General features: G+C 44.3%; 1 protein-coding gene across 1 annotated transcript; it reads right to left on the bottom strand.

Annotated features, from left to right (window-relative positions):
• Positions 1–370: 370 nt before the first annotated feature.
• Positions 371–16734, bottom strand: LOC121666779 (myosin heavy chain, skeletal muscle, adult). Its single transcript, XM_042032742.1, has 37 exons — positions 16622–16734; positions 16374–16530; positions 15424–15451; positions 15211–15325; positions 15026–15118; positions 14064–14127; positions 13778–13876; positions 13572–13675; positions 13358–13496; positions 12597–12715; positions 12348–12497; positions 11467–11637; positions 10472–10781; positions 10286–10359; positions 9694–9781; positions 9483–9600; positions 9202–9325; positions 8986–9122; positions 8632–8887; positions 7436–7678; positions 7073–7249; positions 6842–6987; positions 6664–6754; positions 6186–6575; positions 5907–6033; positions 5612–5730; positions 4955–5151; positions 4413–4596; positions 4161–4326; positions 3863–3987; positions 3368–3676; positions 2426–2629; positions 1949–2074; positions 1684–1854; positions 1492–1596; positions 1254–1349; positions 371–654 (listed from the first exon to the last, which is right to left on the bottom strand). Exons 1-37 carry the CDS (start codon positions 16730–16732, stop codon positions 499–501), a joined length of 5589 nt encoding a protein of 1862 aa, XP_041888676.1. The 5' UTR covers positions 16733–16734; the 3' UTR covers positions 371–498.
• Between the last annotated feature and the right edge of the window lie 6 nt (positions 16735–16740).

Consider the following 16740-nt stretch of genomic DNA (forward strand, 5'->3'; position numbering starts at 1 on the left):
TTTCTTTGGAGCAACTTGCCTCTAAATACCACTTCCCAAGTGATAATGGGACCATCAAAGAGAACCTCTGAGTACTGTACTGATGTAGAAAGAGGACTCACAAAGGCAAAAGCATTTTTGCTGTGCCAGGACAGAAAAGGTACTTGTCCTGCCTTTGTCCTGATCCTCTCTCAGTCTGGAAATTAAATTAGACTTATTCTCTCCTTGGTAATGGAGTAAGACACAGTGGAGAAACACTGGAGGTGGGATAAGTAAAGGTCTACTGCTACCCAAGGGTTAAAATGAAACTAAATATTTCATTTGAAAGTGCCCCAAACTTGTATAACTGCAGAATTGAATTCCAACAACCAAAATCACTGATTCTGCTGTGTAAGCGAAGAAATCTATTTTCTTTATTCTCTACATATTGACACGGTTATAAACACTTTTGCAGAAGGAAGTGACAGAGGGTTCACATTTTGTGCTGCCCTCAGGTCACTTTGCTGCCTAATGACATCCTCACTCTTCCTCTCCTATCTTCTTGCTGTGGAACTCCCGGCTCTTCACTCGGAGCTTGTTGACCTGTGACTCTGCAATGTCAGCCCGCTCCTCGGCTTCCTCCAGCTCGTGCTGGATCTTGCGGAACTTGGACAGGTTGACGTTGGACAGCTCCTCCTATGTGGGGAGAGGGAGTCAGGGGTGAGGAGCCCAGGGCAGAGGTTTTGCTCCTCCTGCACCTCAGCCTTATGGGGCTGCAAATCTCCATCCCCCTCCCACCACTGCTCACACATCAGCCTCACACAGAGCTCCTCATCCTCCCCTTTTCAGGACCCTACTGGGACAAGCTTCACCAGGACTGTGTCACACATGAGGAGCAATTTCTCACCCCTTGGATTTGTCATTTCTTTACTTATTCTCCCACTACTTCCTGCACAATTGCCAGTGTGAGTTACAGGGTTGGGAAGACCCTGAAGCCTTCTGCTGCTGATTATTGGCACAGATTCAGGAACTTGCCAGTCAGTGGGTGTGGCCCCACCTTTGTTTACTCTGGCCTCCTGTGTGAAACAGGCTGCAGAACTTCCCTTAATGAATGTCCCTGACTGAAGGGTGCCCAGAGCTCACCAAGGCCTCCTGACACGATACCAAAACACTGTGGCCAAGGCTGTTGTGTCTCGGGAGTTCCTTTCATGCCCTCTCCTGGTATTCAGCCTCATTCAATGTGTGTCCTGCCCCAATGGAATGTGGCCTTAGCCCACTCTCCAAGCAATACTTACAGCCTCCTCAGCTTGTCTCTTGTAGGATTTCACTTTCATTTGCAGCTTGTCCACCAGATCCTGCAGCCTGAGAATATTCTTCCTGTCTTCCTCAGACTAAAGTGGTTGGCAAAGAGGAAAGAGAGTCAATTCTTGGTGCTACATCACACAGGATTAAAAATTGCCCTTGGCGATGGTGTGTGCAAAATGTGGCTTGCTGTGAGCAAACCCTGTCAGAGCAGGAGACCTCCTGCCTTACCTGGTAGGTCAGTTCCTTCACCCTCCGCTCGTACTTGCGCACACCCTTCACGGCTTCAGCGCTGCGCTTCTGCTCAGCATCAACCTCCCCTTCCAGCTCCCGCACCTGCAAGGACAAGCCCATCCCTGCAGCTTCCCTGGCAATGTCTCTCCAAGGACAGCCTCACTCACCCACAACCCCAGCCCTACACACCCTGGCCTCCAGCTTCTGGATCTGCTTCTTCCCTCCCTTCAGTGCCAGCTGCTCGGCCTCTTCCAGACGGTGCTGCAGGTCCTTCACCGTCTGGTCCAGGTTCTTCTTCATCCTCTCCAGGTGGGCACTGGTGTCCTGCTCTTTCTTCAGCTCTTCTGCCATCATGGCCGCCTGATCAGAGCAAAGGGGCAAAGCCATTTTGGGGCTGCAGATATTTGGGGGACAGGACATTCACCATCAGCAATGCCAGGAATGTCCAACTCACATCTGTGATGGCCTTCTTGGCCTTCTCCTCAGCATTGCGGGCTTCCTGGATGGTATCCTCCATTTCACTCTGGATCTGGGCAATGTCTGTTTCCAGCTTCTTCTTGGTGTTGATCAAGCTGGTGTTCTGTTGAACAATAAAATTTTGTGCCGTTATTTCCAAAAGGGAAAAATTATTTAAGAAATTTACTACTTCAATGTAAAGTTATCCTCTAAATATCTAATATCAGCATCTTCCTGACTTATCTTGTCAGGTCAAACACAGTCAGATAGCAGAGAATTATTGAAATTTGAAGAAGCTCTTCTCACTGCTTATGCAATCTTACTCATTTTGCTGTAATCTGTTTCTTTGTACAAGTGTAATAATTCTGGTTCAGATAAAGTATCTTATTACAAGAGTTAACTTAAGAATTTACACAGAAGAAAATCTGTAAAGGAAGAAAAAGGCCCATGAGATTTTGAATCTCATGAATCTAACCTGAGTATGGAGGAGCTGCACACGTTCAGTTGCATCCAGAAGCTCCTGCTCAGCCAATTTCCTCGACCGCTCCGTCTGCTCCAGGGCTGCCCGCAGCTCCTCAATTTCAGCCTGCAGCAGGTTTGCCCTGCGCTCCACCATGGCCACCTGCTCCTTCAGGTCCTCCTGTGTCCTGAGAGCATCATCCAGATGTATCTGGGTGTCCTTTAAGAGAATAAAGAGAAATTATAAGGCGAAGAATAAAGAGAAATGATAAGATGACACAGCACTGTTGCACAATGGCAATTGCCACCAGTCCAGTAATTATTATGGCAGTATAATATATGTAATTATAGCTTCATATTTGTATGTAGACTTATTGCCAGTCTATGCACTGTATCTGAGAAAGTGAGCAGGAGATTTATTCATGAGGGTCTGGGACAGCTGAAGAGTAAGGTCAAGTCCATGAATTTTAGGAGAGTGGACTTTCAGCTGTTCAAGGAATTACCGAGTAGAACCCCCTTAAGAAACTGTCCTCAAGAATAAAGAGGCAAAAAAAGAGTTAAGAACAATTTTTTTTAGAGTGCAAGAGCGCTCAATTCACATGTGTAAGCAATCAGGCAAGAGAGGCAGGAGATCAGCATGGCTGAGCAAGGACCTTCAGGTCAAACAGACGTGTAAGAAGGAAATGCATAGGTGTTAGAACAAGGGCCAGATATCCTGGGAAGAATAGAGACATGCTGCCTGGATGTGTGGGGATAGGATTATGAAAGCCAAGGCAGAGCTGGAGCTGAATTCCTTTTTTATTAAGTTTTTGCATGGCCTCACATTGACTATTGCGTGCAGTTCTGGGCTTGTCAATTAAGGATGGTTACTAAGGGACTGGAAAGCATCTAGAGGACGGCAGCAAAGCCAGTATTGGACAAACTAAACCCCTAAGTGCACGTCCTTATCTTAACATACCTTGAGCACTGCCTGGGTGTTTCTCAGGTTCTTCTGTGCCTCTGCAGCCACACGGTTGGCATGGCTCAGCTGGATCTCCATTTCATTCAGGTCTCCCTCCATCTTCTTCTTCAGCCTCAGGGCTTCATTCCTGCTCCTGATCTCAGCATCCAGCGTGCTCTGCATGGAGTCCACAATTCTGAGGTGGTTTCTCTTCATCTGGTCAATCTCCTCATCTTTCTCTGCTATCTTCCTGTCAATCTCAGACTTCACTTGGTTGAGCTCAAGCTGCAGGCGCAGGATCTTCCCCTCCTCATGTTCCAGGGAGGCCTGGGCAAGTGGACACAAACATTGATAACATTAATAAACCCTCTCCTTGCATTCTAGGGAATGACAGAATATTTCCAGAGATCTCAGCTGTCTGCACTCCCCAGCCAGAACACAGGGGAACCCAGGTCTTTTGAGGCCTATTTCCTCATTTATTTACTGCAGACACCACTGATTATGGCCACATACCTCAGCCTCCTCCAGAGCAGCCTGGATTTCAGATTTCTCCTGCTCAATCTGCTTCTTGACTTTCTCCAGCTCATGAATTGCCTTTCCTTGCTCAGCTATCTGCTCTGTGAGGTCGGAAATCTCCTCTGCAAGGAAGGGTGAAAAGCGGCATGGTCAGACACAGAGCTGAATGGCGAAAGGCTCTGGTGCATGAAGGTGCCAGGCACGTTCTTATCCCTGCAGGCCCAGACCCGTTAAGTGTGGCAGATAGACAAGCTTGTGAGAAAGCCCAGTGAGGAGCAGAGGGCCAGGGACTTACGCTGCAGGTTCTTGTTCTCCCGCTTCATTGTTTCCAGGTGGTCCAAGGACTCCTCATAGGCATTCTTCATCTTGAACAGCTCCGTGCTCAGAGAGCGTGACTCCTTCTGCGAGGCCTCCAGCTCAGCCTGCGTTTCCTCATACTTCTGCTTCCATTCTGCCAGGATCTGAAGAGAAACGGGGTGTGAGTAGGGATGTGGCAGTCATGGGGGAATGCTCTGGCCAGGAGTCCTGGTGCTGGAGGCCAAAAGACCTTGTCAAAGTTCTTCTGCTTCTTATCCAGAGCAGCGCAGGCAGCATTGGATCTCTCCACGTCAATCATCAGGTCCTCCACTTCATTCTGCAGCCTCTGCTTTGTCTTTTCCAGGGAGGCACATTTGGCATTGACAGCCTCAACATGTTCCTCTGCATCCTGCAGGCGCTGTGCCAGCTTCTTCCTGGGAGGAGAGAAGCACAGTGCCACGTTAGGGCTTGGAAGGGCGTCAGTTCTGTACTGTCGTGAGGGCAGCTGCTGACTTCCAGGGTTTTGAACGGAACACGTTTCACAGATACAAAAGGATCTATCATTTGCTGGGTCCTATCACCTTTTAGGCCTGTCTTAGCTCTTCTAGCCCTAAAGCCTATATTTTCCCTTCCAATCAACACTTTTTCTCTCCCTCCCTCTCTCCCTTTTTTACAAAGACAGTACATCCCTGCCTTCATCCCACTTTTGTCCTAACCCATTTTCAGAGATTCCAATTTCTGTTGACCAGTCTCCATCTTCTCCCATCATTTGCCATCCTGCTTCCCACGTACTTGGCCTCCTCGAGCTCCTCCGTGCGCTGAATCGCGTCCGTCTCGTATTTGGTTCTCCACTGGGCCACTTCGCTGTTGGCCTTGGACAGGGCGCGCTGCAGCTCCCCCTTGGCCTCCTGCTCCTCCTCATATTGTTCCCGGAGCAAGTCACAGTCGTGGCGAGCGGACTGCAGGGCGTGGGCCAGGGCGTTCTTGGCCTGTGGGGACAATGGGTTTGGTAACTTGAGTACTTGTCTTGAAATGAATCTTGACTGTTAATTTGACAGTGAAATTGGAATGAAACTCTCATTGGGCAAATGTAGAGCTTGGAGCTGGTGAAGCCCACATTGACACCTTCTGGAGCATCAGGACACATTAGTGACAGCTCCTCTGGGGACAGGAATGTGCTCTTTGTGTATATGTTCTGACATGTGTGCTTGAATCCTGTCCTAGAGGGGATCATCAGAATCTCATGGAAGCCTTGTGGATGACTTCCTCCAGCACCTAAAGCATCCTGCTTCCTTCCCTCTCTAGTTGAAGGGTGGGGGGGATTGTGCATTAGTGCTATTCCCTCCAGTCCTATGTGTGCTTGGGGAAAGAACATTGAAGCAGTCTACTGTCAAACAGGATTCTCTTTTAGGGGTGATGTAGGCTGTGGACAGTAGGGTACTTCCAGACCTTAATTTCTTCTTCTAGATGTCTCTTGAGTTCCTCAATCTGTTGGGTAAATCCTTGCTTGCCCCTAGACAGCTGAGAAATCAGAGCATCTTTCTCCTCCACCTGGCGTGAATATTCACCTGGAAAGGGAAAGCGAGAAAAGGAAGCACACTATTCCTCCTGGGACACCTTCAGCCTCTAAGCCACGTAACCAGCAACGGCCCGGAGAGCTTCTACCAGTTGCTGCCTTGCACCCTCTGGCTTGCTCAGGGCGTGCAGGTCCTGACATTGCACTTTGGGGATGAGGGTGTCTCACCTGACTCTGTCTGCAGGCGAGCTCTTTGCGTATTGAGGTCGTTGATCATGCGCTGATTCTGCTCCTCCTTTGTTTTAATCTCACTCAGCTGATCTTCCAGGGTGCGGCACATCTTCTCCAGGTTGGCCTAGAGAACAGACACAGGAAGGGGGAAGAGATGATGGAGTGCACTCTGCCTGATTGTCACAGTGGGGATTTTGTTTGTGGGAATGTGTCTGGAAGAGGCAGCTTTTGTGCCACACCTTGGCCCTGTGAGCATGTTCTCCTGCATCTGCATACCTTGGCCTTGGAGACAGACTCCATGTTGCTGGCCAAGTCATCAATCTCCATCTTCAGCTCACTCTTCTCCTTCTCCAGCTTCTGCTTCACGCGTTGCAGGTTGTCGATCTGCTCCCCCAGCTCAGCGGTGCTGTCCGCGTGCTTCTTGCGCAGGGCGGCAGCCGTGGCTTCGTGCTGCAGCGTGGCCTCTTCCAGGTCACGGCGCATCTTCTGGAATTCTGCCTCGCGCTTCTTGTTCATCTCAATCTGAGCTGCTGTCGCCCCTCCTGCTTCTTCCAGGCGCTCGCTGATCTCCTCCAGCTCCCTCGACAGGTCAGCCCGATGCTTCTCTGCTTTAGCGCGAGAGGTTCGCTCTGCCTCAATCTCCTCCTCCAGCTCCTCAATACGGGCCTGGAGAACAGCAGGGACCCTTCACACCCGTGCCCTCCTCCTGCCTGAGCTGAGCCTGAGCAAGGGAGGGGAAGGAACAGAGACTTGCCTGCAGCTCCTTGATCTTCTTCTGAAGTTGCATGCCCAGGGCTTGTTCATCCTCAGTTTTGCTCTGGATCTGGCTGATTTCAAAGTCTTTCCTTTGGGCAAAGTGAACCGTGTTAGAGCTCAAAGAAATAATACAAGTGCTCCAGCCCAGCACTCAGGTGTCCCACAGCCACACTTACTTCTTCAGTTTCTCCTCCAGCTGCTGCTTATCATTCTCCAAATCCATGATGCTGTCCTGGGCCAGCTTCAGGTCTCCTTCCAGTTTCCTCTTAGCTCTCTCCAGGTCCATGCGCAGCTTCTTCTCTTGCTCCAGGGACCCTTCCAGCTAAACACAACAAGACCATCAGTGCTCTCCCAGCCAGGTCAGACTCCATACCTGTGCTGTTCCTGCTCTACATCTGTGTGCTTACATCGTCCACTTGCTGCTCCAGCTTGGTCTTGGCCTTGGTCAGTGTATTGACTTTGTCTTCTTCTGCCTGCAGGTCATCCAGGGTTTGCTGATGGGCCTCTTGGAGGGCTTTCTTCTCTTTTGTCAGCTTCACAATAGTCTCATCCAGGGCTGCCATTTCCTCAGTCAGGTTTTTCACCTACAAATAAGATGTTTCAAAATTTGGTAGAAAATATTTTCACTGGTTCTGTGTTTCATTTTTCCCTTGGATGCTCAGAGAAGCCCAGCTCAAGATTTTGCAAAGCCAAAATGTCATATTGTAATGGCCTCTTACTCTGCCAGTCTGTAATGTCCTGACCCTTTACATGACTGCCAATGTCTGTACCTTGTTTTCGGTGGCGTGTTTTTCCTTCTCCACCTTGGCTAGTGTTAGCTCAAGGTCATCAATATCTTTCTTCAGCTCTGAACATTCATCCTCCAGTTTCCTCTTCTTGGCTGTCAGCTCAGCATTAATTTCCTCTTCATCCTCAGCCCTTTCAGTCACCTCCTTGACTTTGGCTTCCAGCTGGATTTTGGTTTTGATGAGCTGGTCACATCTTTCCTCAGCATCAGCCAAAGCATCAGCTTCCTGGTGGGAAAATACAGGAAAGATTATTTCATGCTGAAGGAACCTATGTGAATTGGTAAGACTTTCATGATTACTTTTGGAGAAAAAAGATGCCATGCAATTACATTATAAACTACAAATCTAGGATAAGTTTTTAGTTAGTTTTCTTCTTGTCTGACCCTTGCATCATTAAAACAGCTCTGTTTAGCTACATTTCATATCACCTTATTTATTCTGGGCATATTAAAAAGTCTCTTAGATTTAATTGATGTTTTCTTTTCTCCTGTAGAAAGTGATTGCATGTTATAATGTGCTAAATTCAAATTTATGTGGAAGTGTTGAGAAATGTAAATAACTTTAACACCAAGGAAATATTTGAAACTCCCATTAGTAGCTTTATACTCAGCCAGTGCTGGCAGTGGACAATAGAATAATATTAATCTTTCCTGGAAATAGACATTTCAACTCAAGGGTATTGACAGAATGTTTTTTATGATTCTGGGAGGCCAAATGGCATTGGAGACAAACATACGGAGATGGTGCTTGTGTTGTAAGTTTTAATGGGCATCTGTGTCTTCTGGGAGCAGTAGGTACAGGAGCTGATGTGAGATGTGCTATAAGAAATGGTAATCAGCTCTTCATTTTGAAAACTAAGTTAAGGCAGAGTAATAGGTCAATCAAACTGCTGTATCTGATCCACTAGATACACTACAGTGACTATAATAACGCTTTATGTCATGAACCCACGTGGACACATGTAGGTATTAAGACTAAAAACTCATTCCTTAATCTAAACTCCAGCTTGCAGTAGTGAAAATGAGTGGGGAAAGAACATGGCCTTAATTTCACCTTTAGTTACATGGTATTCAGCTTAAAATATTTTAGAAAGCTTAGTATGTCATTTGAGAGTCCTGTATTAGGAAAGAAGAGTTAGATCTTATTTCCTCATAAAAGTATAGAAAAATGTTACTTACAGCCTGCACTTGGAGCTGCAGGTCATTTTTCTCCTTCATTAGAGATGCCATTTTCTCCTCCAGCTCCTTCCGCTTTGCCTCAGACTTGGCAAGCTCTTCCTTGGTTTTCTCAAACTCTTGTTTCATGTTGGCCATCTCCTTCTCAGACTCTGCACTCTTCAGCAAGGGCTTGATCTTGAAGAACAGCTTCATCCATGGCCAGTGTTTGACATTCATGAATGCACGGATGTTGTACTGGATGCAGAAGATGGATTCCCTGAGGCATAATTAAAACATACAATGAATATTCACAATCTGATGAGTGTCAACACTTTCCCATGAGCAGAGTGACTTTAACTGAAGAGGAATTTGTACCTCCTCTCCACCATTCTCTGGTACTCCACCCTCATCAGGAAGCCCCTGCACCTGGCCTGGGTGCGGGTGATGAGCTGTGCCAGCTTCTCATCCCTCATCTCCTCCAAGAGTCCCAGCAGCCCAGCTTTGAAGAACACCTTGGGAGAGGGAATGTTGCAGCACATCATTGTCAGGTAGAGCAAAGCCCAGGGACTCAGTGAATGGAGAAGTTTGTACCTTGGTGTGTCCAAATTTGTACTGGGTGTGGTCCACATCGATTGAGCCAAGGAGCTTCTCAGAAGCCTTCTTGCTATCGATGAACTGTCCCTCGGGGATGGCACTGGCATTAAGCACCTTGTATCTGTGGAATTAGAGGAAGATAGGGCTACTTTTTTCCAGGCAACACACAGTAGCCATTAAACTCCACCAGCTCTTTTTAAAATTACAGCACAGCCTTAATGGACCCATGAATGAACCAACATTGTTTTTAGTGATGCTGACAAGCACAGTGCTCTCACCTCTGTTTGAAGTCAGCATAGAGGACTCTGCTGGGGAACCCTTTCCTGCAAATCCTGATCCCTTCCAGCACACCGTTACAGCGCAGCTGATGCAGCACCAGCTCGTGCTCCATGGCACCTGGCAGTGCAGAGCACAAATGAATGGCACAGGTTGCAGTGCAGAGGGGAATGGATGTATCAGAGCAAGGATCTTTCTGCTTGAGCATCTTACCAGGTGTTTTAGTCTCATTGGGGATGATACAGCGCACAAAATGGGGGTGAGTGCTCCGCAGATTGGTCATCAGCTTGTTGAGATTCTCCTGTGGGATCGTGACATAGAAGCTTAGATGAAAGAAATTTACTTCTGCATACTTTGTACCTAGGTGCCAAGGAACTAATATAATAAATCTTAGGAGATAGAAACTTTCAAATTCAAAGTCTAGATTTAATCAAACCTTCTATATACTTTTTATTGAAAAGTATTCTCATTAAAAAAACGTTTAAAATTCTTCTCCTTATTTTGGAGGAAGTGAAACACTACTCCATAAATATTTTAACACAAGCCTTTTTGGAACAAATATCTATATTACATGACAGATTCTGAAAAATATTTTTCACAAAAACAGTGAGTGAACTTTTATAAGAAATTCAGAGAGCCAAATGAACCCTGAATCCTAAATTTGAATGGAAAATCACAATGAAAGACCCTTTATACCTACTATTGCTTCTTTAGAAACCAATGCCAAAGGACGAACCTGAATGTATTTAGCTCAGTTTTGACACTATGTTCATGTCACTTTACAGACAATGAATCCATACTTTACCCGGAAAAGAGCTGAGACAGTCTGGAAAGAAGAACCCTTCTTCTTGCCACCCTTCTTTCCACCACCACTAGCCTCTTAAAAAAAAAAAAAAAAAAAAAAAAAAAAAAGGAGTTTTTCAATATGACCTTTTTTTTGCTGCATCTTTATATATCACAAACGTTGAAAAAGAAAATATAGGAAAATAACCTGATTCTGCTCCACCATAAGAAGCAAAAAGTAAAGCCAGGGTCTTCACAGATGATTTCTGGTACAGCCCAATGACAGTTTCATTCAGAGGGTCTTTGTTCTTCTCCAGCCAGCCAGTGATGTTGTAGTCCACTGTGCCAGCGTAGTGCACCAGGGAGAAGTGGGCCTCAGCCTTGCCTTTGGCAGGCTTGGGCTTCTGGAAGTTGCTGGACTTGCCCAGGTGCTGGTCATAGAGCTTGTTCTTGAAAGAGGTGTCAGTTGCCTTGGGGAACATGCACTCCTCTTCCAGGATGGAGAAGATGCCCATGGGCTGGAAGATAATTCAATAAACAAGAGAGAATGCCTATAGAATAACATGATTATGGCTTGGTCTCAAAGGGAATGTAGTAAAAGACAGGAAGCTGAAAAACAAACCTTGCCATGTAGAAAATTTATTTCTAAAAAGTGAGTTTAAAAGATTCACCTGCTTGATTCACACATTGGCATAGTGATTCAGGAATGTTTTTTATGCCGAAGACATGTTAAAGTTCAGGAGGAGAAAGAATATATTTAAAAGTATTTTTCACAATTGCGTCCATTACATATTTACTTCTGTTTTTGAATTTTCAATCAGTACCCTAAATTATATGGAACTACAAGAAATCTCAATTTCTTTCTCTCAGAGGTCAGGCACTGTACTTACTTTGCTGTGAACCTTAAAGAAAAAATGTGCTTTCCAGATAACTTTATTCCAGAGCCCTAAGAAAATGTTTTCATTTTAATTTGGGAACTGCCTTAAGTTTTTGAAGATAATATCCTTTAACCAAGTAAACAGAGATACCTTTCATGCAGAGAATGTGTTTTCTGTGGACTTTGTAATATCTATAATGCATAATTAGCAATAGTACAGCTCAAGACTTATTTCTACAACTAAAACTGAATACAAGAAACTAACCATGGGAAATTTAAAACAATGGATTATTGAAAATGGAAGACATCTTGAATTAAAAACATACCTTCTCAATGAGCTCAATGCAGGCAGCCAGGTCCATGCCAAAGTCAATGAATGTCCATTCAATTCCCTCCTTCTTGTACTCCTCCTGCTCCAGCACGAACATGTGGTGGTTGAAGAACTGTTGCAGTTTCTCATTGGTGAAGTTGATGCACAGCTGCTCCAGGCTGTTGAACTGCTCAGTGGAAAAGAACCACAACAACCAAGCCTCATCAATATGCCTAGTTCTTCATCATTCTCCTCCACCCTTGATAAATCTCCCCAGTTAAAACACAACTGTATTATCAGGACCACACCATAACAGAGCCTATATGCAGCTCCTGAAAGAAATAACTACATAATGAAAATGAGGGGTTTTTTTGGAGCAGATTTTCCTAGTGAATCTCCTAAAATTAATAAAATACTTTGGCATTTTTTTATTCAGCAAAAAAGATGAGTGCATGCTCTTGTCTCCAAATTGAAAACACTTGATATCTCTGATTAAACACATAACTATTAATTCCTTTGTTCCTTAAACAATTTGAACATCTTTATCTCATTATATATTTGCCAATGCATCTCCTAGTTCTGCTCCAGAAGCTCTTTTATAAATTTATTGTAATTATTTTAGATTATTTTATCCTTACCATTAAGAGTAAACAGTTGTAATATTACAACATATAAAATTCTATTTGCTGCTTCTACACAAACAACATGACTCTGTGCTTGTACTGATGGAGCTTTTGAGGATTTTGCTCTCTGCTATAAAAGAAAATGACAGGGGTTTTTTTCTGCATAAACTCACAAATGACTAGCGTGTTAAACCTTCAGAGGAATATTACTTGCAAGTCCTCTGATATAACAATCCTTCCCTGCAAGAGCAATCCTCAAGCCTGAAGTCCTTACATCAAAGATCTCAAAGCCAGCAATGTCCAGGACACCAATGAAATACTGCCTGGGCTGCTTCGTATCCAGCTGTTCATTGATGCGAACAACCATCCACAGGAACATCTTCTCATAGACAGCCTTTGCCAGGGCACCCACTGCATTGTATACCTAAACCAAAGAAGAGTGGAGCAAAAGAAATACAATATCCAGAGCAAATAGGAAGTTATTCAAGTCAGAGGCTCCCAGTCACCAACTGGTTGTTGTTACCTGCTGCACAGTCTGGCCCTTGGTCACGTATTCATTCCCCACCTTGACTCGGGGGTAGCAGAGGGCCTTGAGCAGGTCTGCTGAGTTCAGACCCATCAGGTAGGCAGCCTTGTCGGCAACTAATTACAAGGAAAAGGAGATAGAAAAATTAAGACTAGTAAGACATGCAGCACTTTGAGTGATGAAGCCTTTCCAAAACAGCGGCAATATTGAACGTCCTCTATCAAATTTTGCTAACTGGATGTCAGAGGAACCATAACATAGTTATTCAAACAAAATCATCTTTGTGTTGAATGTTTCACAGAGCCATACATTTAAAGGCTATTTGTGTCTTTACAAATCTTCACAGAAACATCTAGAAACAATGTATTTACTGAAAATTAATCCTGGAATTCATTAGTAATTTTGCCCTAAAAAGTGACTTATGAAGTGGAAGTTCTGTAACTGAATATAATGCCTTTATTTTTTTTAAATATCAAGCAGAGACTTTTTTTAAAAAAAATCTTTTCTTTCTCAGTGGGTCTAAACACTGAGCAAGCTATGCTAATTCAGAATGGTAACTCAGGAGAGATTTATGGGTTTATATGCAATTGGTAGTGCAGACAATGATTAGGCAGTAATTGAAACAAGAGTGCATTTTGGATGGCAGTTTCATACCTATGTGCTATCTCACCTAAACACATTTCTACTCCATCTTCCACACACTGAATTATTATTGCTATTTCTATTTCTAACAGGTGAGTCAAAGATTTTGCTGCTACCTTCTGTGCCATCAGGCTCTGCCTGCTCCTCACGCTGCTTTTGCTTGAACTTCAGGTTCCCATAGTGCATGACAGCCCCTGTCAGCTTGTAGATGGCTGTTTTCTCATCTGCAGTGAAGCCCAGGATGTCAATGGCACTCTGAAATAGGAGCAGTAAAATAAAAGATTTGCCTGGGAGATCACAATAGCTACAATACTCTGAATTGCTACTTACATCTGTAGCCATCAGCTCCTCCTGGTCGTTAATGCTGGGGACAGTGATCTCGCCTTGACTCACGAAGTGGTAGTCATATGGGTTGGTGGTGATGAGGAGCATGTCTGAAAATAAGAAGATGGGTTGTGTAGGCTTAGTTTAGTCAAGCAAGTAATAGTGTGAGCTGATACTCAGCAATCTTCCTCCAAGTTAGTAATTCTTCCTACCAATTAGCTCCGGCTTCTTGTTGGATGTGATCTGATAAAAGATGTGGTAGCTCCTTTCCGCCTTGAGCTGGAAAGTGACTCTGGACTTCTCCAGCAGATCTGGAGGGAAAATTTAGTTAGAAACAAGAAGAAACAGAAAAAAAAAAAAAAACAACAAACCAAAAACAAAACGTAGAGAAGATGGAAAGAAAAACAGGGATGGCAGGATAGATGGTGGGGTGAAAATATGTTGTATGGATAGACAGGGGAATGGAGAGATTGTGAACTGCTCAGGAAAGTGTCTTACATGTTTCAATATCCGCAGAAGCCAGTTTTCCTGTGGCACCAAAATGAATTCTGATGAATTTGCCCTTTAAAGGAATAAAAGTGTCTTAAGATTGACATCATAAAAAGTATATTTGAAATGAAGAATTTTGCCATTTATTCCACTGGGCACAAGATTTCTACCTAGAGACATTTTCTTAAAATCAGCTGCATTTCCACCACTGACATAAAGTTGTCTTTTTCATTTTTGACCAGTGGCACAACTGTATTTTATGTATGCTGAATGTACAAATGTAAAGGAATGTGTGGAATTCATTAGACAAATTATTCTAACTATATCCTGCACACAGAGAGCAGTTACCTAATGATACAGAAAGAGCAATTTAAGTAGTTCATCTGTTTAAATCTGCATTGCAACCTAATAAACAATTTCTGGTTAATTAAATCTGAAATATAGCAAATATATTATGCAATTTAAAAATATCTCTTCCCACCCCTTCCTTCCTTTCTTTCTTTCTTTTTCTTTCTTTCTTTCTTTTTCTTTCTTTCTTTCTTTTTCTTTCTTTCTTTCTTTCTTTCTTTCTTTCTTTCTTTCTTTCTTTCTTTCTTTCTTTCTTTCTTTCTTTCTTTCTTTCTTTCTTTCTTTCTTTCCCATCTCTCCTAGCCTCATTCCCTTTCTTCCTGGCACTCTGTCTGTCTCTTAGAAAATGAATAGAAATGTAAGTAAACATAAAGAGAGCTATTTTTTTTCACAGCAATATATTATAGGAGAAAGACCATGAGATCTGTTATTTTAATTTGCATTTTAATGTAAAACAGAATTAATTTTTTGTGTTTTGAAATCTGGAGATTTATCTTTAGGATACGTGGAAAGAAAATTCAGTTTTACTCTTGAAAACAAGATGGCTGAACAAGGAAAAGAATGGCTGGCATAAACTCCTGTTTACTATGTTTCAAGAATTATTTTGTTAAGCAACCACTTACAAAGCGTGAGGAGTTGTCGTTCCTCACGGTCTTGGCATTTCCAAAGGCCTCCAGCAGTGGGTTGGCGCTGATGATTTGATCCTCAAGCGTTCCCTGCAGGGAGAGAATTACTGCTAGTTATCCTTTCCAAAAATCCTGACAGGAATGATGAAAGCATTGATCCCAACATGTTTCTACTAATTTACCTGCATTTTGCCTGATGTCTGCTCCTCCTTCTTCTTGTCCCCACTGGCTGCAATTGTTGCAAAGTACTGGATGACACGCTTTGTGTTCACAGTCTTCCCGGCACCGGATTCTCCGCTGTCAGAGCCAAGAGAGAAGCAGAGGGTGCGTGGTCAGGCAGGAGGTCCCCTGGCACCGGGCAGCCCCGCAGGGACCCGCGCAGGGGCTGTACGTACGTGATCAGGATGGACTGGTTCTCCCGATCTGTGAACGAGGCAGAAACAAATAGACATTGTAAATGAAGAACACAAAAGTACTGAAAATGAATGTAAGTTATGGTAAGAAAAAACCTGCATTTCCTCTTTGTTTACTCCTAAGTCTTTTTTTCCACTTCAATTCCTTGCAAAGCAATTTGCACTTGCACTCTTACCTCAAAACATATTCACACCACTTATGACCCAAACATAGAGAGGTATGGATTTGATGGGGGGGACTGCTAGATGGATAAGGAATTAGCTGGAAGGCTGCATGCAAGGAGGAGTTACAGTCAAAGGCTCCATGTCCAAATGGTTAATGAGTGGTGGAAAGACAGAGAAGGACTTTTTACCAAGTCAGGGGCAACAGTTTTGGGCTCAAAAACGTAGATTTTATGATGATGGCGGTGAGCCATAGCCACAGGGTGCCCAAAGATGTAGCCAATATGCCACGACTAAAAGTGTTCAAGGTCAGCTTGGACAGAGCTTTGAGCAACCCAATCTACTGGAAAATGTCCCTCCAAATGTCATAGGGAAGGCCCATGACATTTTCAAAGATCCCTTCCAGCACAAAACATTCTGTGATTCTATAATGCTTTGCCATTGAAAACCCTTGAAGAGCCATGTGCTGCTTCTCTGTTCCACTCTATGGTCTTTTCCTTCTCCTGCGTACAGTAAATTGTTTTAATTTTCTGCTACACAGACTGCTTTTAGAGCATTCTTTTAGAGAAAGGGAGAGTAAAGACCCATGACAAAGGAATCCTGATCATGGGTAACACTTTGGACCTCAATAGCACAGAGAAAGAAAGGAATGGAAAAGGTGGAATCAAAACTAGCAGCAACATATAATCCTATTTCATTTTTGATGACAGAGTTTTATCAAGACAAACCAGAAGAGTTTTGATATGATGCTTATCATGAGAGCCACTCACCAGTCAGCATGAACTGATAGGCGTTGTCAGAGATGGAGAAGATGTGTGGAGGGGCCTCCTGGCGCTTCTTGCCTCGGTAGGCCAACACCACCTCCGGGTTGTACACCGGCAGCCACTTGTAGGGGTTGACGGTGACGCAGAAGAGACCCGAGTAGGTCTGCAAGGAAGGGACACAGCACGTTGGCTTCCCCTGAGCCTGGCCCAGCACTTCCTGCCGCTGCCCAAAGGAAGCTGCTGCTGCCACTTACGTAGATCATCCAGGCTGCGTAACGCTCTTTGAGGTTGTACAGCACAGCGGGTTCGTGGAGGTGGGTCATCATGGCCATGTCCTCGATTTTATCGTACTTGGGAGGGTTCATGGCGAAGA

Source organism: Corvus kubaryi, unplaced genomic scaffold (assembly GCF_017639235.1).
Source record: "Corvus kubaryi isolate FWS band 111438036 unplaced genomic scaffold, C.kubaryi_AGA036_p1.0 37353, whole genome shotgun sequence".
Classification (NCBI taxonomy): Eukaryota; Metazoa; Chordata; class Aves; order Passeriformes; family Corvidae; genus Corvus; species Corvus kubaryi.

Coding starts and splice junctions, on each gene's coding strand:
- LOC121666779 (XM_042032742.1), bottom strand. CDS start 16,732: ATGAACCCTCCCAAGTACGATAAAATCGAGGACATGGCCATGATGACC. Junction 12,716..13,357: donor AGAGCCTGATGGCACAGAAG/GTAGCAGCAAAA, acceptor CCTTGTAATTAG/TTGCCGACAAGGCTGCCTAC. Junction 8,888..8,985: donor CAGAGAATGGTGGAGAGGAG/GTACAAATTCCT, acceptor ATTATGCCTCAG/GGAATCCATCTTCTGCATCC.